At 37.1% G+C, this 26395-nt stretch overlaps 1 protein-coding gene across 1 annotated transcript in view; it reads right to left on the bottom strand.

Annotated features, from left to right (window-relative positions):
- Window positions 1-8551: 8551 nt before the first annotated feature.
- Phex (phosphate regulating endopeptidase X-linked) overlaps window positions 8552-26395 on the bottom strand; it is a 231668-nt gene continuing 213824 nt past the window's right edge. Inside the window, exons 17-22 of the mRNA XM_060374873.1 lie at window positions 26239-26306; window positions 23868-23998; window positions 18871-18936; window positions 17527-17631; window positions 12802-12878; window positions 8552-9991 (exon numbers count right to left, since the gene is read on the bottom strand). Coding sequence (XP_060230856.1) covers window positions 9889-9991; window positions 12802-12878; window positions 17527-17631; window positions 18871-18936; window positions 23868-23998; window positions 26239-26306 — 550 coding nt within the window. The 3' untranslated portion in view covers window positions 8552-9888. The remainder of the gene's footprint in view (window positions 9992-12801; window positions 12879-17526; window positions 17632-18870; window positions 18937-23867; window positions 23999-26238; window positions 26307-26395) is intronic.

Below are 26395 nucleotides of genomic sequence, written 5' to 3'. Positions count from 1 at the left end.
TATCAGTGCGGAACATCTTTGGAATCCTTACTGAAAGACTCAAGGTGGAAACTACCATCATATATAAATTTCTATAAACTTACTCCATTATTTTTAACAGAATACTATAGAAGCATTACCTCTAATCTTCAATAAGTCACAACATTATGTTTGTGAACATCCCCCAATGTCCAATTCAGTATTATTGAACAGGCTCTGGAATCAGACAAAGACTGACTAGTTCTGGCTCCTCCAGTTGCTAACATAGTCTTAGCAAGTCCCAGAAGTCCCAGAAGGACTTAGCAAATCCTACACAGTGAGAAAATGAACTATCGGCGTGATTGATGTGAAGACTGGCTATAATCCAGACAAGGCCCAGACAAGGTCCAGAGTACCTTGGAATAATGTGAGTCAACAAACGGAGGTTGTTTTCCTTATGATTACTAGGCAAAAAGAAATCATTGACAAATGCCCATTGAAAATGTGCTCAACTTGCTGATCAGTATGCTCTGGGATAATTTTGTTACACATCAGATGCCATGGTGATTTAATGGTTGGCTCTTTATCTGTGTCCAGATTCTATTTTCCTCCAAAACAGTTTGGACATTAACCAGTACACTTTTGAAGTGCTAAACTGGACTTTTCTTTTTCTCAGGACATTCGCTGACACTGTAGTCACATTGTAGTGTACATGGTATACAGTATTTTTGATAGCTTTAATTCTGAAATCTTTTTTCAACTAATGTTTCGTATAGCCTAAACCAGAGGTTCTCAACTTTCCTAATGCTTCAACTCTTTAATACAGTTCCTCATGAGTGGCGACTCCCCAAACATAAAATAATTTTAGTTACTACTTCATAACTTGATTTTGCTAGTTATTAATCGTAATATAAATTTTATATGCAGAATGTCTAATATGTTATTTCTATGAAATGGTCATTTAATCCCCAAAGGGGTCATGACTCCTACAATGAGAACCACTGTCCTAAGCTGTCCTCACACTATGTAGCCAAGAATAACACTAAATTTCTGATCCCTGTCTCTACCTCCTGAGTACTGGATTATATGCATTCACAGACAAACCAAATTTATGCAGTGCTGGGAATTGCACCCAGGACTTCATGCATGCTAGCAAGTGTTTTACCAACTGACTTACATCCCTGGCCACCAAATTGAGTTTCTTTTTACCTGACTGTTAGTTCTTTTTCTGTGAAAACAGTCTTAATTCAGAATTACCTAGAAAACAGTGGTGTGGCCTATACATAAACAATCACCTTTCTTTCTGGGACACATTCAGGGGAGTAATTAAAACCAGTATCGGCTGAACAACATATTTCATCTCTTAATAGATAAATGAAAACTATTTTTATATTGTTTACTTAAAAGACTGGAAAATATTGTAGTCTTCAGCTATATTTCACTTCAGAATATATTTTTCTTTCTCAATGGGATATACTCTAAAAGCTTAGAACACATCTGTAAATCTGTGGCTTACCCACAGATTCTTATATTCAGTTACCTTTTGAATTGATCCAATTAACAAAACAAAATACACATTTAAATTAAACATGTATCTAAAGCATTTAGGAATAATTAAAGTTACAGATCAGGTTTTCTTTCACTGATCAGAAATGATTGTAATGCTTCTGTGGCGTTCAGTTCCGGGTTCGCTTTGGTATGGTATTAAAGCACGCTTGTCAGATCACAGGGAGTATCTCATTTTCATTTTCATATCTTCAATTCTAAAGGGGATTAAATTATCCAATTAAGCCGTTAATTAAAAAGACTCCCACAGAAGAAACTGCAGGCTACCAATAGCATTTTCAATTTTCATTATGCTGCATTCAAAAGCAATTCTCTAAATTCAGAAGAGCGCGAAGTTGTTGCCGTAGATTTCACTTCTGAAGGTATACCTGGTATCGGCTGAGAGCCCAGCCTTCTTTTTGGGCACATGGGTGGACTATGTGATGCAGCCACTCCAAAGACTGGGTTCAGCCACATGACTGAGTTTTGTCCATTGGAACAGAAACAGAAGTAATGTAAACCACTCCCCAAGGACCAGAACAAATCTTCTATTTAATATTTTCTGTGAGCATTTTCCTCCTATCAGCCTCTTGTTTATGAATATTATTAAATCATGTCTTCAGATTGCACAATGACAGTATTGAAGGAGCCTGGGTTGCCAAATCAACTGGAGGAGAGAAGTTCAGTAATCATTAATATCCATTATGTAAGTAATGAAAAAAATAATAAACTTAAGTTGAGCTACGTCTTTAAGATTGCCTGTTTCTATACCTAGCGTGGCCTTAATTAATAAAGAAATGGGGTAAATTGGAAAGGCATACAAAAATATTTTCAACCTAACTGAACACATCAGTCTCCTTCAGATTTTGATCAGATCTACTTAGATATGTACCTGAAAATCTAAACAAACTCAATATCTCTTGGGTCTCTTGAAATCTAAGTTCCAAAAACCATCAGAAGGGAGATTCTGTATCTTTTGCTTCTGTCTGCCTCTGCAAAGTATCTCCTTCTTGTCCATAATGTAGAGATCATGCTAGGACAAACTGTCATTTACAGTCACCTTTTTAGTTTTTTATTAATTAATTCAATTTACATCTCAGTCATAGGCCCCTCCCAGTCCCACCCTCCCTTCTGGATCCCCTCTTTCCTATTTCTCAGAATAGGGGAGTCCCCCAACCCAGACACCCCAGCTCATTGATTCACACAGGGACTGAGTTCGTCTTCCTCCCCTGTGGGCAGTCCAATCAGGGGGAAGAAATCAAGAAGCAGGCAACATAGTCCATGTCAGAGATATTCCCCACTCCCCTAACTAGTAAGTCCACATGAAGTGTAAGATGCCCATCAGGCTTATCTTCTTGGGGTCTGTGCATTGTAGTATGTTTATCCTGTACTATATTATTAAAATCCTCTTATAAGCGAGTATCTACCATGTATATATACTTTCTGGGTCTGCATTATGTTACTGAGGATGTTTTCTAGTTCCATCTATTTGCCTGCAAATTTCATGATTTCCTTGTTTTTAATGGCTGTATAAATGTGAGACAGTTTCTTTATCCATTCTTTGGTTGCAGGACATCTATGTTGTTGCCAGTGTCTGGCTATTATGAATAAAGCTGCTATGAACGTGGTTAAGCAAATGTCCTTGTTGTGGAACACAGTGGAGCATCATTCGGGTGTTTGCCCAGGAGTGGTATAGCTGGCTCTTGAGGTAGTGCTATTCCCAGTTTTCTGAGAAAGAACCAGATTGATTTCCAAAGCGATTATACAAGTTGACATTCCCACCATCAATGGAGGAGGTTCTTCTTTCTCCGCATCCTCCCCAACATGTGCTGTCACTTGAGTTTTTTATCTTAGCCATTCTGACAGGTTTAAGATGGAATCTCAGAGACTTTTTGATTTGCATTTCCCTGATGACTAAGGATGTTGAGCATTCTCCACCATTCAAGATTCCTCTACGGACAATTCTCTGTTTAGCTCTGTATTCCAGTTTTAATTGTGTTGTTTGGTTTGTCGCTGTTTAATTTTTTGTATTTTTGTATTTTTTATACAATTTATTCATTGTGTATTCCAATTGTAGAACCCTCCTTCAACTCCTCCGAGTCACACCCTCCCTACTTTTTCCTCCCTATCTCATTCCCTTAGTCCACTAAAAGGGTTAGTTCTCCTCCCCTGTCATCTGCCCCTAGCTTAGCAAGTCTCATCAAGATTGCCAGGATCCTCTTTCTGTGTGTCCTGGTAAGGCCACTTGCCAGAGGCAAGTGATCAAAGAGCAGGCAACAGAGTTCATGACAGAGGCAGCCCCTGCTCCTCTTACTTGGTGACTCACATGGACACTGAGTTCTCTGTGGGCTACATCTGAACTGAGGGTCTAGGTCCTCTCCATGCATAGTCCTTGGTTCAGTGCATCAGTCTCTGCAGGACTTCATGGGCTCAGATGGTTTAGCTCTGTTGGTCTCCTTGTGGGGCTCCTGTCCCCCCTCCGTCCTTCTACCCCCACTTCTTTCATAAGATTCCCTGCACTCTGCCCAATGTTTGGCTATGAGTCTCAGCATCTGCTTTGATCCCCTGTTGGGTGGAGCCTTTCAGAGGAGCCTCTATAGCAGGTTCTCATCCTGTTTCCTCTCTTCCACCACTTCTGGTGTCTATCCTGCTTGCCATTCTGAATGAGATTTAAGCATCCTCCCTTGGGTCCTCCTTACTGTTTAGCTTCTTTAGGTCTGTAGATGGCTATCCCAAATTATACGGCTAATATTCCTTTATAACTGGGTGCATATTATTCCTGTCTTTCTGTTTCTGGGATGCCTCACTCAAGATAATCTCTAATTCCCACCATTTGCCTGCAAATTTCATGATTTCCTTGTTTTCAATAGCTGAGTAGTATTCCATTATGTAAATGTGCCACAATTTCTATATCCATTCTTCCATTGAGGGACATCTATGTTGTTTCCCGATTCTGGCTATTATCAATAAAGTTGCTATAACTTCTTGAGTTTTATATATATATATATATATTTTTTTTTCTAGATATTAGCCCTTTGTTGGATGTGGGATTGGTGAAGATCTTTTCCTTCTAACCATGATCATGTGCACATGGTGCACACACACATTCTCTCTCTCTCTCTCTCTCTCTCTCTCTCTCTGTGTGTGTGTGTGTGTGTGTGAATTAGTTCACAAACTAGAAACTAAGAAACTAAACTAAACTCTCCAAAAGGGGTCTCACCAGGCTACACCCAGCCACTTATTAACCACTACTTCTAGAGAATCTCCCTTTAATATTGCATTGCATGATGCAATGACACTGTAGATTGACTTAGAACCTTGTGACCAGTACTTTACCAGATTTATTCTCAGCCTCATAGTACGTCTATAGGTTTGTTTGGATTCAGGCAAAGTGATTAAAATCTCAGACTCCTGAACCACTCAGTTATTGTCTCAGGATCACCAGAACATTAGTTCACTGAAAGCGGAATGGGCAAAGAAGTCCCAAGAGCATGAACATATGAATCTTGAGAGCCATAGGCAATTAGAAACAAAACAGATCCTTGTCAGAGTAATTTGCTTGGATCTTGGAAGAGGGTCCACCATAGGAGAGTTGAGTAAATTTGACCTGTGTCCCAAACCACACTCCAATGTACTTACATATCAGATGCTACTCAGTAGTAAAGTTATACCCATTTACAATATCCATCTCCCTCCCCTGTTAAACCAAACAGCTTACTGAAGGCAGAGACTGTAAATTGTCTACCGAAATATGGCTGACTTGGGGATTTCAATAGAATGGATACTCAGTTACTATGTGCTGAATGAATGGCTATAAATTGATTGTGTTGTTAAGGCATAGTGACAGCACATAGAGACTCTTTGCTTCAATAGCAATGGTCTTGTGCATTGTCACTTTTGTGAGACCAGCCCTACCACAGTAGATTTCCTCAGAGGCATCTCTTTCCCTGAGCAGGAATATTATTGTAAAGGCAATAAACTACATCTGCTGACTTATATTCTAGAAGGAACATAATGACCACCTTGCAAATCTCTCATTATGTACAGAAAAAAAAAACTGCATCCAAGTCCCACTTTCCCAAAGCAAGAAATTTAGTTTGTTGCAGTGACTTGTATAGTTTTCTGGTAAATATATTTTAAATCAGACTTGAACATCCATATATACAATAGACCGTAATTGTTTGAAGAAGAAAAAAAAAGGGGAGAGCAACAGAAAACTTCCAACCAATGTTTTATTGTCCTTTAAATGATGATTCTCATTGTTTCATAAAGACAAAAATCACAACCAAATCAGTCTCATAGTAACCACATAGATTGTTTTTAAAATGCACAATCCAAGAATATCTTTCTTCAAGGCAGTAAGGCACTGCCACTGGTTTTAAAGATGCTATTATATTAAACAATCATGTATTCTTCTGTAATTTAAGATGCAACTGAGTCAATATTATATAACTATCATGGTATTTTTTTATTATGATAAAATATTATGATTATGATAACAATGTCATTATGATATTTTATATCAAGAGTGGTAGCTACCAAATAATAAGTAATTTTAGAAATATTGGTTGAATAAACATATTAGGCAAGAGGAAATCTAAGAGGTGCAAGTTAACCCAAAGGTAAGTAGCCCAAAGCACAAAGACTGCCATTCCATGATCTGAGGTATTTGAAAAGCAATTTTAAGCCTTCCCTTTTCTCTTTGCATGAGCACCATCTGTCTGGAGAGACATAGTTTCTAGTTTCTTCTTAGTGATGCTCTGGGGCTAAATAAGATAAAATTTATGGGCTGTGTTTTAAGCTCCATTGAAGTAAGGCACTAAATAAGCTTGAGGATAATTTATGAATTCTGATCTTGCATCAGTCATGTCCCAATTTATCTCATAAAAGGGGGTGGGCTGGGAATTGGAGGCCTATGCTGAGGCCTATGGTGAAAAACTCAGCAAACGTTGGACAATGTTAGTAAGGCCAAATGACACAGCTGTAAATATACAGAATCCTTGACTCACTAAAGAGAATTTTCCACACATTAAAAAATAAAACCTCCTTCAAATGCCCAGTTAATGGTCCACTTGCAGAACAGCTGCTATATGAGTCAGAGCCGTGTGCTGTTGCAGCCCTAGTCTGAGATCCAATATTTAATTTCCTTTTGATTTATCATAATTATTTTTAAGGCTTTATGGCTCTCCTCCATGAAACATGTGTAGCAAGAAGCACCAAAATCCTTTCTTGTTTTCCTTAGGCCAGCTGCCCCTGCTTTGCTTCCATCTCTTCAGGTATGTCTGACTTCTCTGCCACTTAATCAGTGTCTCTTTCTTTAAGAAATCAAGTCTCAAAGAAAAGTAAAATACTGTCATTTGAAGGGTTAAAGGGAAACATTTAGAAAGCTAGTACTTGTAGAAAATGTGTGTGGCCACTAGGAGTGATTTTGTATCTCTTGAAAAACTAAGTTGATCAAGTTATTTAGTTACTAGTCTTACCGTCCAGAAACTGGGAAAACCCCAGCTAATCACTAAACAGTAGTTCCAAACCAACCAACATCCGCACCATTTCCAAAGTCATAACTCTATATAGTTTTATCAAACACTCTCTCTGACCTGCAGGAATGTGTTTATTTGTAATTGTTAAAAAGGAAACCTAGACTGAAGTCCTTGTATTATTTACATAAGCATGACAAACTTCAGCGTTCTTAAGTACAAGAATAAAAAGAGGATTATCAAATCAGAAATGCTTTCACCAGAGAAAAGGCACATATATTTCTAACACCTAATGTAAGACGGCTTGTTTTTAGAAATACAAACCAGGGTCACATTAAACTACGGTTAAGAGGAAGAAAAGGCTGCTGCCCTTCAGAAGTGTAGCCATTTGGAGAGGAGGAAGTCAAGGGGAAAATCACTCTCAGACTAATGCAGTGTAATTGTTTTCCTCATGATGGTGCCCTTCCATTTTTCTCTCTTGAGAAGTTCCCATGGTTACAAAAGGACGTGGCTTACACTTACTTTTTTTTTATTTATTTAAAAAAGCATGGTACGTCACAAGGATGCAAAATGACCTCCTGTGATTCATCTGAATTTGTCATTTTGCTTTTGAAATTTTTCTATTGGCCCATTTAACCCAGTTCCCCACGTACAATGAATAATGGGATGGGGGTAGGGAAATGCCTACACAAAATAAAAATTAAAAATTAAAAAATAAGAATAAAAGACTTCACCCATCAGGGTATAAAAACATATGCTAAGATACATAGGCAAACTTTGGGCAGAGTGCAGGGAATCTTGTGAAAGAAGGGAGAGATAGTAAGACCTGGAGGGGACAGGAGCTCCACAAAGGAGCAACAGAACCAAAAAATCTGGGCCCAGGGTCTTTTCTGAGACTGATACTCCAAACAAGGACTGTGCATGGAGATAACTTAGAACCCCTGCCTAGAAGTAGCCCAAAGCAGCTCAGTATCCAAGAGGGTTCCCCAATAATAGGACCAGGGACCATCTCTGACATGAACTCATGGGTTGACTCTTTGATCACCTCCACCTAAGGGGGGAGAAGACTTACCAGTCCACAGAGGAAGATACAGAAGCCAGTACTCATGAGATCTGAGAGACTATGGTCAGATGGACTAGGGGAGAGGCATAGGAGAAGAGGGAGGAAGGGTGGGATTGGGAAGGGATGGGGGGGGAGAAGGGCTACAGCTGGGATATAAAGTGAACAAACTGTAATTAATAAAAGAAAAAAGAAAAAAATAGTAAGAACTGACATGAACTCAGTGGCTAGTTCTTTGACTACCTACTCCTGAGGGGGGAGCAACCTTGCCAGGCCACCAAGGAGGACAATGCAGCCAGTCCTGATGAAACCTGATAAGCTAGGGTTAAATGGAAGGGGAGGAGGACCTCTTCTATCAGTGGACTTGAAGAGGGGCATGGGAGGAGATGAGGGATGGAGGGTGGGAATGGGAAGGAATGAAGGAGGAGGCTACAGCTGAGATATAAAGTGAATAAACTGTAATTAATATAAAAAATAAAAAATAAAATTCAAAAATTCAAAAAAAAAAAAAGAACAGGAAATACCAAGTAGCCACTTGAATGCCAGTACACCTTTATTCTACATATACTCTTAAATGTGATAACAATTTTATCCTACATAAATACATGGTAACACTAAGTTAATTGATTAAGTGTGAAGGTGCTGATTACAAAATAATGCTCTAAGGATCAAAATATAGTATTGCTTTTTAAAAAGTAAACCCTTTGTAAGACTTGAAGAGTAAAGCTGTGTCCTTTAGATCTAGGCAGTATTGCTTAAATTGGATCCATATATACTCAAATGCTTTCATTCTAGAAGCTTTTGAAAGGAATTTTCTTTTAAGGAGAGGTAATATGAACTGGGCTGAGATAGAAGAGCATTTTTTTTTTACTCCCTCCTCAGTGTTGTGTTTATATTGTTGTGCTAAAGGGAAATTAAAGCCATATGTTGCTGACATGGAAACAGGATGTCTGCTCAGTTCAGAGTTAGGAGATGCACACATCTGAGCAGAACAAAACAAAACAGGAACTGTTCCATGATTCTTATCCACCAGATTGATGCTCACTGAGGTCCGGGGACTAGATTAAAGTTTGGAGATTTCATTTCTAGTATCTTTGTTGTTGTGTGACTAGTTATTGTTATTATTTTTTTAATACTGCTGGCAATTAAAGATGCATTATTTCCTCCCCTAATTTATAAACCCAAATCCTTTACCTACTGGGCTTTATGCCATCTTTGTTCACGTTTACTTAAGCAGGGCAGTTAGTTACATAAGCTGTAAGTTCTGAGCTAAAATTTTCCAATAGATTCCAAAACTGAATGGAAAAACTTTATCAGAATTTATAAAATAGAGATCCAACAAACTTATGATTCAACTACCTTAGAATTAAGAAATGTCTTGTAATAATTAGACACCACAGGGCACACATCTTCCCTGAAAAGCTATAAGTTGAAATGCTAGGTACCACCTAGCTATAGCTAACAGAAGTGGGTAATAGGGATGTCTGCTGAGATCAGTTTCACCAAGTAGACTTGCCACTTGTTCTCATTGGTTTGGCTTTGTAAAGAAATGTATTTGGTACAGCTGGGATACAGAGTTAATAAAATGTAACTGATAAGAAAAAAATAAAATTAAAAAAATAAAAAAAAATGTATTTGGTTCAGTTCTTGAATCACTTTTCTAAATCCAATGACTTTGAAAAGATACTGTTTAGATCTAAGAAAGTCATCTACCCAAATAATGAAAATGCATTAAAAATAAAAGTCTTTAACAAAATATAGGCAGAAAGTAAGAGGTGCTGAAGACATTAGTGCCACCTCTACTGGCAATCTTCAGTTCTGCCAGGAGGGCAGAAACCAGCACTCCAGCTACCAGAGTCGACAGGAATTCACTCCTCTGTTCATGGTGGCATTCAGTGGGCAGTTAAAAGCTTTCTGAAATTCTTCAAAGTTGCTAACTGCACCATTGACCCTGAAAAGAAAAAAAATTAAAAAGAAGATGATTGAGTACATGTCATTCAATGCTTATACATCCATATGTTCTGGATAAAACAGTCCATTGCCACAAATCCATTCATTTTTATGAGGAAGACAACTAAAGCTCACATAATTAAGAAAAGAAATCAATGTCATTGAAAATGAAAACCAACATTTCATCAAACCTAGACAGTACTCTTCCAAAAGTCTTCAAATTCCTGTACAACTGGATTATCTCCAAGACTTTTTTTTCTAGCTTTTGAAAAAGTTAGTTCTGAAAAGTTTTAAAAATAGACTACAGCTGATAATCAGTAACTATTCTCTGTAAATTATTAGCAAAAATAATCCAACTTTTCAGTAAAATGAAATTAGTTTCTAAGACGTACATAGTTGGCACAAAGGATACAAATCATAAATGTAAAGAAACTATGTTTTTACATATGTGCCTGTTACTATCATTCTGTGATCAAGCATTCCAAAGTTTTCCTTGTCTCCCCTGATAAAACCTCCCCAAATAACTACTGCATCATCTGTCACGATATCACCACACACCTTTGACCTTGACATGAATGGAATATCAACTACATATAATTTGTCTTTGACTTCTTTCTCTCTCAATATAATATTGTAATAGTCATCCCTCTTGCTGCATTTCCAATTAGTTTTTTTTAAAAAATCATTCTCTAAAATACTTTCTCTAAAGTCCTATTAACTTGGATGCTCATATCTATCTAGAATTTGGTTAATGTAAGAATCATCTAATGGACAGAATCTGTAACCAGCTGTTTACAGATGAGTCATTCAGCACCAGACTTTACCTTCAGAATCTGGTACATTCACAAGTTCTTGACTGCATTAGAGACTGCAGTTCTTCTCACCACTTTGATTGCAAATGCCTTTTGCAAGTGGTGTTTCCATTGTGTGATTCTTCCCTGCACTCAAAAGCTATGCTCACTGCAGATACCAGTAACAAGTCATGCAAAAATCTCCAATATTATTTTTTCACTCAACTGAACATTCAGAGGGTTCACTAAAAACTCCATATTCTCAGTCACTATTTCTTTCCTAAAGACTTTCTAACCTCTGAGCATTTGAATGAATGAACCAGCCTGTATGTGACAAATCCCCATAACCTCTTGGGTTTAGTTGACATGTGAGGGTAGGGATTCACATACCATAGTGCGATTCACCTTAGGCAAGTGATAAAGACAGAACATAGATGATAGCACTAAGCATACTCTGTAAATTATTAGTAAAAATTTCAACATTTCAGGGAAGTAGTTAGTAAAATGAAATTAGTTTCTAAAACTTATCTGTTGAGTAATTAATCTACTGTGTGACTTCATCTGCTCTATTTGTCGGTGGGAGCACATTGTAGTCCATTAGCAACTGTCAGCCTTCATGACAGTTCAGCCCAGTGGGGGAGAATTTCCAACACAGTGATTAGATTTTTATGCTACTGGGTAATTTATAGTCATATTTGAAGCATTTCTAAGACAAGGTTTTAGGAATACGATTTTAAAATATAGAGGAAATCCTAGATGACTTTCTTATGATATGCTAATGGATTCATTTAAATATTAAGCATAAAGATATCCAGGTATATGTTTTAAGCAAAAAATAACTATAAATTACCATGGCTTCTTGGATTTCTCTGTATAATTAACTGTCCTCCGCTGTAGGAAATTTCTTTCAAGTCATATTAGTCAAGGATAAGTAATATCAACCTTAATTTTGTTTTTATTTAATATTTTATACATTCTGAAAATTACGGTTGTTAATCATTTCCCCTTCATATATATAAGCAAATGTTTCAAAGGGTGTTAGAAGATGAAAACCAAAATGCAATGTCTCTGACTCCAGATATGAATTATAATTGCTAAAGATCATCATACATCTTACTTTGTCTTCAGAAAGGAAGCATTTGTTTATGTTTGTTAACTCACAGTGTATGGTGACAAGAACCAAGAGATATCACATAGAATACTCTTAAACAAACAAACAAAAAAAAAAAACAGACCAGAATAAACCAGGGTTCTAGAAGCCTAAAAGCAGAATAGTACCTGAGATCACATCCTCCTCTGAGATAAAAAAATATATATATTTTGATTTTTTTCTTTTGCCCAAACCTCCCTGCCAAAATAGATGGTTGGACCAATTCAACATTCCCTTTATTGAGCAGTATATTCTGATGTACTAATAGCATCTATGGACTATTGCTTTCCAAAAGTAGTTATAATTTTATGCATTTACACACATAATACTTTTTATTTTATATGGAGGAATGTTTGACGGCATGTTATGTGCACCGTGTGCATGTTTGGAGGTCTTGGAGACTGGAAGAAGACCTCACATCTCCTTGTATTCCAGGTAGTTGTGAGCCATCTTGTGTGTACTGGAAACTGAACTTGAATCTTCTACAGGGACAGCAATTCTCTTAGCCATTGAACCATCTCTCTGGCCCCAAAGAAATTCTAATTCTATACTTGAAATTGAATACTAAAACTGTAATTTGGCTTGCAATTACAATCCAAATGTTGAACCCTCACTAGTCTCTTGATGCAATACTAAGCAGAAATTTAGTTGAAAAGACACTGAGAAGACCAGCTTACTACAATGAGAAAAGAGATGTTTTGGTTTTGTTTGGCTAGATCATGTTGTCTACAAAATGGATATTATGTACTTCACTGTGTAGGCTTTTCTTCATATGCCCCATCTGGTATGGGGCAGCACAATGGTATGGCTGGGGGCACAGAATGGCGGGATGCACAGTTAAAACCTGGTGTCACCCATTTGCTCATTTACCTAAATTGTGGAGGACTGTGAGCACCAATTTGGACTTGTTCTCTGGCAGCTTCTGGTCTATAGGAATTGCACCTCACCTAAAAGATAAAGACACCCCAGTTTTGATGATTATTAATATTTATTATTGATTTCTCTCTTAGTTAAACAACGGTTATTCCTAAACCAGCTGTATATCCAAATCACCACATAGAAATTAGATTGTATTTAGTTAACCTAGGGCACAATGCTGGGCAATGATTACTCCATTCTAAACCTCCAAGCTCACATAGCTTCCTCCCATTCAGATTTACCACATTATACTTGCTTTTTAGTCATGTCTTATATCTGGTTCATCTCTCCTGGTGTTTCTGAGTCCTCTCCTCTCCAATCTCTCTTCCTGAACTACTCCCTCTTGCTTCTTTCTCCTCCCCTCTGGACCAGGATGTCCCCCCCTATTCTCTCCATTGCTCAGCATTGGCTTGTTGTTTTATTGACCATACAGAGAGCTAATGGTGGCATGATTGCACAACTTGAGACAATGCAATGTCACAATGCAATGACTGAAACCAGATAGAAGAGTAGAAAAATCAGAATTTTAATGAACAAGGGTAAATGGTATACATTCCACAAGAACATTATACCAACACCCCAGTAAATATGCTTATACTCCAATTATACACTTCCTACTTGTACTGGACAATAATTTTGGAATTAATAGATAGCAAGAAATTTTAGTGGATCAGGTAAAACTTTGAGTAACAGCAACATCTATTATTCAAGTTCCCAGAGCAGGAGGCTTTATCAATGTGAATTCCACAATTTGAGTAAATTAGGAAGGCATCTAGGCAAATGATTTAAATCAAGAGAATCACATGTGCCCAGAAATTGATGAATGTATTCATATTACTAATTTAATTTTTTAAATAACCTTTATAAAATTTAACCATATACATTTTAATGAAAAAATACATAAAGCATATCATGGTTTAGTATAATCAGTAAGGTTACTGATAAATATTAGAAGTCATATATTCCATTTCCTGACAAAAGTTTAAAAAAACTTGGCAACAATTTTAATAATCTTAGAACCAATTTAATATGCTGCACTAAGAGATAATGGGGCTATGTAGATGACTCAATCTGTAATGTACCTGGTATAATTGTAAAGACCTGAGTTCAGATCCCTAAAACTCACATTTAAAAGGCTGGGCATAGCCAGGCATGGTGGTACATGCCTTTTTAATTTCTTTTATTTATTACAATTTATTCACTTTGTATCCCAGCTGTAGCTACTTCCTTCATCCATTCCCAATCCCGTCCTTCCTCCCTCTTCTCCTCCTATGCCCCTTCCCCAGTCCACTGATAGGGGAGGTCCTCCTCCCCTTCCATCTGACCCTAGCCTATTAAGTCTCATGAGGACTGTCTGCATTGTCTTGCTCTGTGGCCTGGTAAGTCTTCCCCCTCCCCTCAGGGGGAGGTAATCAAAGAGCCTTTAATCCCAGCATTTGGTAGGCAAAGTCAGAGGATCTCTGTGATTTAAGGCCAGCCTGGTCTACAAAGCAAGTCCAGGACAGCCAAGGCTACACAGAGAAACCCTGTCTTAAACAAACAAACAAAAAAAAGCTGGGCATGATGATATATACCTATAACACCAGAGCTGGGGCACAGTATTAGGGAGGTGGTCTAGAAAAGTGGAGTTCACTGGCCAGACAGCTTAGCTAAATTGATGAGTTTTAGGTTTAGTAAAAGACCACGCATTAAAAAAATAAAGATTAAAAGCATTAAAGGAAAGACGCTGGACATCAACTTCTGGCCTCCATTCACACATGCATACATCTACACATACCACAAACACACATACACTAACATATACATACAGTCAAACAAAATAAAAAGATCAATACATATATCCTTATATTTCTTTAGTGCTGGTTGGTGTCCATGAAAGCACATGCCAAGATAAAATACTCCAAAAGACAATTCCTTAAGCAAAAACTATGGTCAGAGGTCCACTAATAGCACATGCTGGGCATGGAGCAAGAACAAAAACTATACTTCCACTGTGTTGTTTGTTTCTGCTAACCTACTTAATATTGGTTTGAAATATTTCTTGAAACATATAATCTTGAAGTATGACTACCTCTAGGATACATGAATATATAAAAGCATTTAAAATGGAAAAGGAAATTTTAAAAAATGATTGAGAGATGAGCAAGGCATTCAGCTTGGGTGAGCATGAGTGCGTAAGTATCCAGGGGAGAGAAAGGCTAATGTCAGATTTCTGAAGTACTGTTCAGCAGGCCTGCATGTTAAAGCTATGTTTAAACATGGAACAGAGAAATAAAACCATATTTTTTGAAGTATTTATCTGGCTGAATTATATAGGAAAGGGAAGAAAGTAAAGAATAGTTATTTTATAAGCTATTAATGTCTATTAAATAAGTAGAAATAGGCATTGAAAGAACCAGAAGGATAAAAATTCATGAAAAAATACATGAGAGACAAATTAGCAGGTCATAGCAACTATAGTTATAGAGAGGCAAGAAAGGTATTGGCTTACTGTAGTAAAAACCTGTAGTAAAAAACTGTAGTAAAAATTGTGTAATTGTGGTTTCTTTAAGAAAAAAAAAAAACAACGAAATGTTATTTGGATATATTCTCCTTTTAATCCCAGGTGTGGGGATAAGAGGCTGCTTCACAGCAGGTGACTATGATTTGCCTCATGCTCTAGCAAGTATCTGGTTTTGCCAGCTGCGCATAGTTTCTGTGAGTGTGTGATGTTTGGAATTCTGGGAATTTTGAGTGGATATATAAATGCTAAGATCCCAAGAGGCACAGTTGTTGTTGTGGGCTGGTTGGTGGCTGGCTGCTGTTGTTTGCTGTTGTTTGCTGTTTGTCAAGTATCCATATGCAAAGAAACGAGAAGAAGAAATTAGATATCCTGCTGTGAAGATCAAACTTCCCCGAACGAACTCAGTGCGCCTAATCAGCAGGAAGGTAATCTAACAATTTTGCCCCCTTTCTCTTCTATCCTTTTTTTTTTTTTCTCTCCTATTTAGTGTTAGGGGGTTAATAAGGTTAGAGAAGATTGGAGGATAGAAAAAAAATCCACAAAAGTAGCAAATATGAGTTACTGCTTACTATTATTTTGATAATGATAAATCATCTCTCACTATATATATATATATATTTTTTTTCCTTTTTTTCAAGAGAGAGTTTCTTTATGTAACAGCCATGGCTGTCCTGGAACCCACTTTGTAGACCAGGCTGGCCTCAAATTGACAAAGTCACCTGCCCTCCCTCACGAGTGCTGGGATTAAAGGTGTGCAAGTACCACGATTGGCTTCTCTCATAATATTTATGAATGCCGTTTTAAAGATGTTTTTGTAATGTGGTTCCTTAATTTCCTCAGAAGCTAGCCCATGGTAGCCTGTGGTGGTTTGAATGGGGGTTGGCTCCCAAATTCAAACACAGGGACCAGAGGAAATGGCACTATTAGGAGGTGTGGTCTTATTGGAGGTGGGTGTGGCCTTGCTGGAAGAAGCATGTCAGTGTTGGGGCTGGCTTTGATGTATCAGATGCTCAAGGAAGTTTACTTCCTACTGCCTGCTGATGCAGAGGTAGCTCTCTCAGTCCCTTCTCCAGCATGATGTCTGCCTGCATACTGCCATGTTTCCTGCCATGGTGATAATGGACTAAACCTCTCAATTTGTAAGCCAACCTCAATTAAATGTTTTCCTTTATAAGAGTTACCATGGTCATGGTGTCTTTTTACAGCAATAGAAACCCTAAGACAGTGCTTATTTTTCATGTTCAGTTTTACTCTATGTCTTAGGTTATTTTTTCATGTATACTTCGCTTACATTATTATATAGTATTTACTATGTTTAATAAGTCATGTAAAAATACATTATGGTTGTTACCTGTATACTTCGCTTACATTACTATATAGTATTTACTATGTTTAATAAGTCATGTAAGAATACATTATGGTTGTTACATTCTTGTGTTACTGTTCTCTACTACCTTTCCAAGTTAGAAAATAATTATGTTCCATATAAACGTTTCCTCAAATGTATGAAAGAGTGAAAATCTCTTTGTTCTGAAAGATGGGGAGGTGCTGAAAGAAAAATTTATCAATGTTGATTTTTAAAAAACAAGATTATTCTTTTACACACAGATTTCTTCAGTTTGACAAAAATGTAGTATACAAAGAAATCAGAACATGTTAATTAGAGCATCTCTTTCCATTAGTTTATTCCATTTACAAAGAGTTGTTATTATGGTCTAAAATGTAAGTAGTAGGAACAGATAAACCCTTGCATTTTTTTCTCCAGATCAGAGCTCAGAAGGAGATTGATGATAAGTATTTGCACCTTTGAAAATCACAGGTGCATGTTTCAACTATTCAACTCTGCCATTGTAACACAAAACTAACCACAGATATTGTGTGACAGGGCATAGTTTTTTCAATCAAAACAGTATTTATTACTTATAAATTAAAAAAAAATCACAGGCCCTTATTTGGCCCTGTTTACCCATTCCAACTAGGAAATACTATTTTGGGGGTATGCATATTTTGGTACTTATTTTTATACATAACCTAGAACTGACAGAGATTAAATGTTGGCTACAGTCTAAGTCATACTAAGTCATACAGTAAATTTTTCTTCCAAAATTTGGATTAAGGGCACAAGCTAATGACATACAATTTCATCACTGATGCCTTTTCCTCAGTTTACTCACATGAGCATAACTCAGGAAGAAGAGCTGGTTGTTGGTGAAGGTGATGCCTGGTAGAAGAGGCTCTTCAACTCCCTGTCTTCTATCATTTATCCATTTCCTGTAAGCCTAGGGACAGAAGCAGAACAGGTGATCTTCAACAATAGTTTATCTCTTTACATATTCAACACAAAGTTATTAAATATATACACCATGCATAAAAGGCATGGGGTCAAGTTTTCCTTTAAGGAAACCAGCACCTGAGAAAGCAACCCAGTACCATTTCACCTAATATTGAAGCAGTGAAGCAGGTGCATCTACAAAAGAACTTTACAGCTTATGCTGCTAGTCAGGCATTGTGGTGCACGTCTGTCATCCCAGTATTCAGCAGACTATGGCAGGGGCATTTCCATGAGCTTGAGGTCATCCTGAACTACAGAGTGAGACTGTCTCAAAAAAAAAAAAAAAAAAAAAAAAAAACAAAAACAATAAGGTGGCAGTGATCAGACACTAAATAGCTCTTTTAAAAAGTGTTTTTGCCTGCATGGTAGCTCACACCTGTAATCCCAGCACTCAAGGAGGCAGAGGCAGGCAGATCTCTGTGAATTCCCAGGACAGACTACAGCCTAGTCTACAAAGTGAATCCAGGACAGCCAAGGCTACACAGAAACTCTGTCTCACAAAAAAAAAAAAATTAACACCATGCACAACTACATTAGCAATAATTTTGAGTGGGGTCAACATACTATATTTTTTATTCTACTAACAACAAAATATCTTTTCACCATCATTTAATAAAATAAAATGTTTTAACTAGAATATAAAAAAAGAACACCTTAGAATCATAACCTGGTCTTTAAAATGAATCTATTTGATTTTATTTAAAACTTTCTATGTTATTGTTATGTTTGTTTCTTAACCACATACTTGAGAGATGATGCAAATACTCTTACGGACTTTCACTGGCCTAATATATGAGAATGTATAGCCTTAGTCATAAGTTAGAACCATAAGGCTTTATGATACAATGATAAGGAAGAATAAAGAAAAATCTCTACCTCAAGAAAATTCACATGAACTTAGCCCCAAGGAGAGCCCTGTGACATACTTTAATATGATTCTGAGTATACTTCTAAAAGCCCTATTTTAGATATACAATTCTTATTAATTAAAATGACTTAATACTCCAGAAAGAAAACAGTGCAGCTCTCTCTGTTAGGGTATAACAAAGTCCATGTAGAAATACAACTGTATTATAAAGAATCCAAAACATCAGCCTTCAACACCATGTTGGTGCTCTACACTGAGGTGCACCCATGCATGCTTTCACCAGTTTTAAATCCCAGTAAATGTAATGGTGGTGAGTACCCTAAAGGCTTCTCGCAGACCTCCATTATCAGCAATATTTTCTCCCAGAGTCCTCTTCCCCTTCACCTAAGAGAAAGGAAAAAAAGGAAGTGTTTCACGATCAGCAAAGCTATGTGTACATGATAGGAAACGAGCATGTCATATTTTAAAGAGAAAATTCCATCCAATAAATCAGAAGTAGACATGATGTGTTGGGAGATGGCAAGGTGCTTCTGAATGTAGCCATTTTTATCTTACCACTCTCTGCATTGCTTTCTTGCCCACCTCTTTGTTCTCACCAATTGAGCCACCTCCAATAAAATGAAAGCGATATTCTCAGTGGCTCTGCTTTAATAGGAAAAATGTCAATATCCAGATGACTTTCTCTGTTTAGCTCACATAATTTGGGTATTTTTTTTCTCATTGTCCCTGTGCCATCCACACAGGAGCAGGATTTCAGAACTAACCATGATCATTTTATGTTCAGCTATTTCTATGAAACATTGAAAGAAAAATTGTTCTATTGGGGCACAAAAATGAAACTGAAGTAAAATAGACTACAAGGTCAAGGTTTGAAATACATATGGCACCCAGTGAAGCACGGGGAGACATTCTTCTCAACTGTTTCTTAAAACTATAAATGAGCTATATTGGAAATAATCTAAGTTAATATGTTCCACAAGCCAAAGCTAACCTGCCATTTCCTTTTGTCTAGACAGGATTTTACACTTGTCAGTGACTGAAGGAAAATCGAAAGAACCATATCTTGTGGCACATAGAAATTATATAAAATTCAAATATCAGTATCTATATAGTCAACTTTTATTGGATTACAACCAGGCCCACTAACATACACGCTCTGTGTTTCCTTTCTTGCTACAGGAGAAGTACAGTATTTACCATCTAGCTTAAGGGTTTGCCAACTCCAGCATAATAGACAGACTAATGGCTTCTTAAAGATAGCTACATCAAAATCCCCAGGCTTTCATGGATAAGTTACCCTGTAATGGCAAAAGTGATTGTTAAGATGTGATTAAGTTGAGGATATTCAGGGGGCTGGAAAGGGAGAAGGAGAGATACTGAGACTTATCCTGGGTTGTCTAGGTAGGCTCAAATGTAATCATAAGTGTTCTTAGAATAGGAAAGGAAAGACAAGAGCATATCAATGTGGTACCCTTGCCATTGTTGGCTTTGAAGAAGGAAGGTGTCTTGGTTACTGTTTTATTGCTGTAACAAGACACTATGGCCACAGCAACTCTTATAAAGAAAAAACATTTAACTGGGGGGCTGGTTTACAATTCAGAGGTTTAGTCCATTATCTTCATGGTGGGAAGCATAGTGGCATGCAAATAGTCATGGTGCTGGAGAAGGTGCTGAGAGTTCCATATCCAAATCAGCAGGCAGCAGGGAGTGAGTGAAAGAGAGAGAGAGAGAGAGAGAGAGAGAGAGAGAGAGAGAGAGATTGGGCCAGGATTGAAATTCTGAAATATCAAAGCCTATATACCCCAGTGACAATTCCCCCAAAAAGACCATTCCAAGAAGGTCATATGTTAGAATAGTACCAGTCTTTATGCGCCTATTGGAGCCATTTTCATTTAAATCACCACAGAAGGGGCCATAACCTGAGAAATGTATAGTCTCAAAAACTCAGAAAATGCAGGAGCCAGATTCTTCCCTAGTACCCTCTACAAAGGAGACAGCCATGCTGACACCTTTCTTTTAGGCCACTGAGAATTGAGTCACATTTCTTGTGAGAATAAATTTGTGTTGTTTTAAGCAAGTAAGTTCATAGTAATTTGCTGTATCAGCAGTAGGCAACTAATAACTCCTACTCTAAACTTCCAAGTCATGGATCCTACCAACTTAAAGTTAGCCCAACTTTTTGATGTATGGAGCAATACCAACAAATAAATATCTTAAATAAATATCTTAAATATCTTAAGGAAACAAGATTCAGAGTTATAACCCAGAATCCCCCTACCACCTTTTGCTTTAGTATCCCAAAGTTACCATTTTGGCTCTGCCTACACACTTTCTACATTCCAAAGAGGTAAGGACTATTGTAAACACCTTTGATTAACAAACAAGCATATGAAACTCAAAGCAAGACATGGATTTAAAAAAAAATGTTTTTGAAACTAAAATATAGTTACATCATAAGTTACCCATATATTTACCCTTCCCATGCACCCCCTCTTTGCTCTCTCTCAAATTCATGGTCTCTGTTTATCTAATTGCTGTTACAGCCTACTCAATTCATAGAAAGTTACTGGTACACATACGGTTTCAGGGCCATCCAGTGGTTTCTCTTCTCTACCAAAACTCTGCAACCATTCCTAAGACTGCCAACCTTAGCCTATGGGAGCACCACAGCTTACCTTCCAATGATATGCTGGTAGAGGTGCCCAGCCCTTTGCCCCTGAGCTGAACAACTTCTGGGGTGCTATTCATTCTCTAGAAACCTATTTAGAATCAAGAATAAGGCTCAGTTTCCCTCAGAGCCAATGGCAATTTTCTCATAAACTACTCTCTCAATGAATCACTCACCTAAGGAACCCATTCTTGTGTTTTACTTATAATGAAGTTTTTCTAAGACAGAATGAGTAAGAAAAATGCTCATTTTCATCAGGTATTCAAAACCAAATAGACCTCTGTTGCTACAGTTTTGGCTGTATGACACGTGCCTTTTCAAGTCTCAATTTTTTCTTATTTATGTTCATATACACACAGCTTGAATCCAGCTCCTCCCTTTTCCCTCTAATCTCTAAATCTAAATTACAGGTTTCTGGAGTAGCCTTATCTCTCTAATTCCTCATACTCTAAACCATCACAGTAGAGTACAAGAGAGCAGGTTTGACCTCTCCAGATACACTAGCTGCTGACATTCTGTATGCCTGACCCAATTAAGTTCATCCCTAGTCACTGCAAAGAAATATCAGGGACAAAGAACTGACTCATACAAATAAAACCTGAAAAATAAAACCTGATCAATTTTGTCCACAAAAGAATGAAAGAATGTTTCTTTCTTTCTTTCTTTCTTTCTTTCTTTCTTTCTTTCTCTCTCTCTCTCTCTCTCTCTCTCTCTCTCTGACACCCCTTCTATGAGTACAAGACTGAAGCTATTTTCTTATGATTAAATGACTATGTTGAGACAGATATGCTCTTATAATCATTGTCCTAGTGACAAAGTTACACATTTTTAAATTTACATTTGACACTTTTGGAAAAAAAAACATTAGATGCTGAAGTACAGAATAAATATATATTTGAATATATAATCATATATATGAATAAACAAAATAAGAGAATGAAAGAATGCCATGGACATGTGTGAGTATGACTTTGGAGTCATCGAGTTCTAACTCTAACATATACTCTACAGTAAGTGAACTATCATATTAAACTCCATAGAAAAATAAAACTCACATTCATGAAGATTTAAATGTAAACTATCAGAACAAATAAAACAACTTTCTTTGAAAAAATAAGAGGCTCCTGTGATTGTTTGAATAAGCTCATATATTTGAATTCTTGGTCCCATTTGGTGGAGCTGTTTGGGAAGTCCTCTCTCTCTCTGTCTCTCTCTCTCTCTTTCTCTCCCTCCCTCTCTTTCTCTCTCTCTCTCTCTCCTCTCTCTTTCTGACTCACGGTTGTCTCAACATATAAGCTCTCCACTACTGCTTTAGCATCATCCCTGTCTACCTGCTGCCGTGCTCCCCACCATGATAGTCATGAACTCTAACAGTCTGAAACTATAAGGCTCAAATTAAATGCGTTTTTATAAGTTTTCTTGGTTGTAATATCTTAACACAGCAAGAGGAAAATAACATTTTGGAGCAGCTTCCATGTAACTGTCAGCTTCCTATGCAATCTGAGCAGAGAAAATGTCTCCATAGGACAGAAAATAAATACAAAAGGTAATTTTAAGAGAGATTAAGTATCTTGGAATTTTAAAAATGTTTTGATATTTGTGTGTCAAAAGATATCACAGAAAAAAATCTTAAAGCATGAGTAATACACTTAAGGGAGATACATATAATGTGAACAACAGAAGTTTAAAATCCCTGACATTTTAAAGGTTCTCATAAATCGACAAGAAAAGTAAAGCCTTCTATATGTGTAATATATTATATATATATTCTTTTACCTATCACTTGCAGAATTAGGAAATGTTATTCTGATGACAATATAAACGTATCCCACAGGGAAAAGTAACGTGCATAATAAGATGTTTATCATATCATCATTTCTAACTGAAAATTGTCCCATTAGGTAAGAGGTTAGTTGACCAGGTTATGGTATTCACACCAGGGATTCTATAGGCCATCACCAGGAGCAATTAACTAAGGCTGTGTGTCTATTTTTACCTGAATGAAGGAGAAAAGTGCAGTAGGGTTATTAACATTGACTACAGGCAGGGAAGATAAGAAAGAAAAGGAAAGGAAATGAAGATAAAGGCAAAAAGGAAAGGGACAAAATTTTCACATCCTCAAAGCACATTGCATTTTGTCTTCTTGGAAAACTATAAACATACATATGAAACAAAATAAATATTTTGAAGTACATTTTTTTTGTTGTTCAAACCTCTATAACTAAAGACTCAGTTTAATCAATTCTCAGAACCTTTGGTTCAAAATAGTGAGATATTATTTCAGTTAATTAAACCTAACAATGGTTTGGATGGAATTTCACAATATAAAATGTAGGAGATTCTTAAGAATGTTATTGTTTATCTGTGCTAGGGGATTTGTGTAGTATTGTGAATCTCCAAATTCAAAGTCTGTTAGGACTACCAGAGGGCTTGTGAGAGACTCCCAGACTATCAGGCTCCGCCCCTGGAGATTCAGCAGGTCTGGGAAGGAATCAAGAATTTGCATTTCTAACAAGTTCCCAGGGAAGGCAGATGTTGTGGATCCCAGAAGCATGCTTGGAAAACCAATGGACTAAAGCAAGCTAATGTCTAAATGAGGAAAAATGGCCCACAAGATTCCTCCCGCCCCAACCACAGCTGTACTCACATTTAAGCCTGCTTTCTTCCAATAATAGTTGCTATACTGGTTAATCATGCACTTTGTTTTTTCCTTAAACTTTTCTTCTGAGTCCACAGACCACCAAGGATCAAGGTTTCCATTTTTATCATATTTTCTGCCTAACAAAAAGGAAAGTATTGTGAAAGCCGTGTTACTTTATACAAGCTGAAATCATCATCTTTCTTTTCCCTCACCTCGACACACTTTCCAGTCGTGACAGCCCAGGACTCTGTCCCTGAGATTAGCTCCTACGTCATCTCCAATGTCATAGAATAATTTCATTGTAAAAAACAGGGAAAGGAGGCAAGGAACTGAGGGAAATCTTTCCTTGAAACAAACAAAGGGCATTTTAAAAATGAAATTAATCAGTTTTAACGCGTGCACCAGTCTTACCCAATCTTGTGTCCCTTTGTATCTAGTATGTCCTTTAACCTGAAACATTCACTGGCAAGCAAAATTAGTTTCCTTTATTTAAAAAACAGAGGGAACTGGAGTATCACTACCAGTGAAATTCCAAATAATCAATAGGAACAGCCCTAGTGAGTCATCCAGACCATGGGATGACAGAACCTGACTCAGCTCTGTAGCAACCTGCTTCCTTTATGTTGCCAAGAGCCAAGAGACACATAAACCCTCTGTTATGAATCATTCCACAGTCATCAGTGTGGATGGAAGGCCCATATGTCTTGTGTGGATGAGGATTGCTGATCTAAAAAGAAAACTTGGAACAGGGATGGAAATCTCCATAATGTAACTGGTGGATGGGGGAGATTAGTTTTTCTTGCTACATGGTCTCTTTTTATTCACCTTCTCTACTACACACTTCAAAACAAGGATTTGGGTGTAAATCTATTTTCAAGGTTATTGCTAGAATCAAAGGCATGGTCTAAATTTAATTACACAGAAAATTCCCTACATAAGAGTCTCCAAAGGAAGAGAAAAAAACCTTACATGAAAGGCCCCCTAAGCGGAAGCATTCACTGGAACAGCCCAAAACTCTTCAACAAGGCTGCTCGCTACTAACACTATTCCCCAGGAATGGATTTGCTGTCCTCCACACACCAACACATCAGTCATCAGTTACTGGGCTTGTGCTCGTATTTGCAATACATTTTTATAGGATGAAATGGCCATCATTAGATTATATCCTGTTGGACAGACCCCAGAAGAAAGGTCCAGAACCAATTGAGCACCACATGCCTTTGTTTCTTAGTTAAGAATTTTCTCTTAGAAAAACTAAATACGCAATGGCAAAAATGCAGGCTCTGAGAACTCAAGTGTTTACAAGGAAGCTACATTTTAACAGGAAGGGGGAGACCAGAGGAGTAAGGGATGGTGAGACAAGAAAGGTATTAAGAAAGAGTTGGTAAGATGTTAGAATTATTTAGAAGAAAAAGAAGCCAATTTGTCTCTTGTCCAGAATAAGCATCCAGGAAAAGATGTTGGAGACAATACACTGCCTTAGGCCTGCTAGGCTCTTAAGGCTGTCTACAAATCATTGTGTTGGTCTCAATAGTATTTCAGAAGAAAAGGAGGAAGGAAGAGAGAGAGAGAAAGACTGTTTAATTACACTGTGAAAGTAAAAAGAACAAAATGATAATTTTAAAATAACTTTTGGCTCCGTGCCTCAGCAGGTAAAGTCACTTATCACCAAACCTGGTGACATGATTTCAATACCCTGGATACACAAGGGAAGGCTCTTGATCTCCACACACACACTCACATGCACACACACAAATAAAGAAATATCATACAAACTTAAAAGTGATGATTCTCAAAGGAGATTCTTTCTTTCTTTTTTGTTTTTTGGTTGTTATTGTCTTGCCTTTCCCTTTTGCTTAAATACCATCAGGATACAGAGAATATTTGTATGTTATTAATTTTTAATATATGCCAATATAAAGAAAAATAGAAAAGAAGCACTTGAAATTACACAAAGCAATCAGGCAGTTGAGTTCCCAAGGCTAACATCTTAATTAAGCAGCACATACAATCATCTCGGGGGCAGAGCTCACACCACCAGGGAAAACATCATAAGATGGCAAGGAGAAAAAAAAAATAAAAAAAAACAAAGAGGGAAATCTACAGTGCAATTCCTGGAGCCACTGCAGCAGCCCCAGCAATACTGTTCTGTATGCAAAGGGGCTTTTATGGAAACTACAAATTCTTTCTTTTTTCATTTAAGCCTAATCACCAAGCTATCACAACCAAACATGAGAAAACTTTTCAATCGGCATCATATTGCTTGGGATAATCTATAATCTATGATGATACGTATGTAAAGATAATAACAGTGATTAACACCTTATAATCAACATTATTTTAAAAGAACCAACTTATAAAATGAACTACTACTTACCATTATTATCAAATCCATGTGTAAATTCATGTCCCACAATTACTCCTATAGCACCATAAGTCAGGGATCTATGTCATAAATAAACAATTAGAAAAATTACAGACATGAACTTCATAGCATAATCCTTTAAACTTTAAGTGAAAAGCCAATGTTATAA

The sequence above is a fragment of the Meriones unguiculatus genome, chromosome X (genome assembly GCF_030254825.1).
Source record: "Meriones unguiculatus strain TT.TT164.6M chromosome X, Bangor_MerUng_6.1, whole genome shotgun sequence".
In the NCBI taxonomy this organism is placed as follows: domain Eukaryota; kingdom Metazoa; phylum Chordata; class Mammalia; order Rodentia; family Muridae; genus Meriones; species Meriones unguiculatus.
Note: the sequence above shows the minus strand (reverse complement) of the source record. Positions and strands in the feature narration are given on the sequence as shown.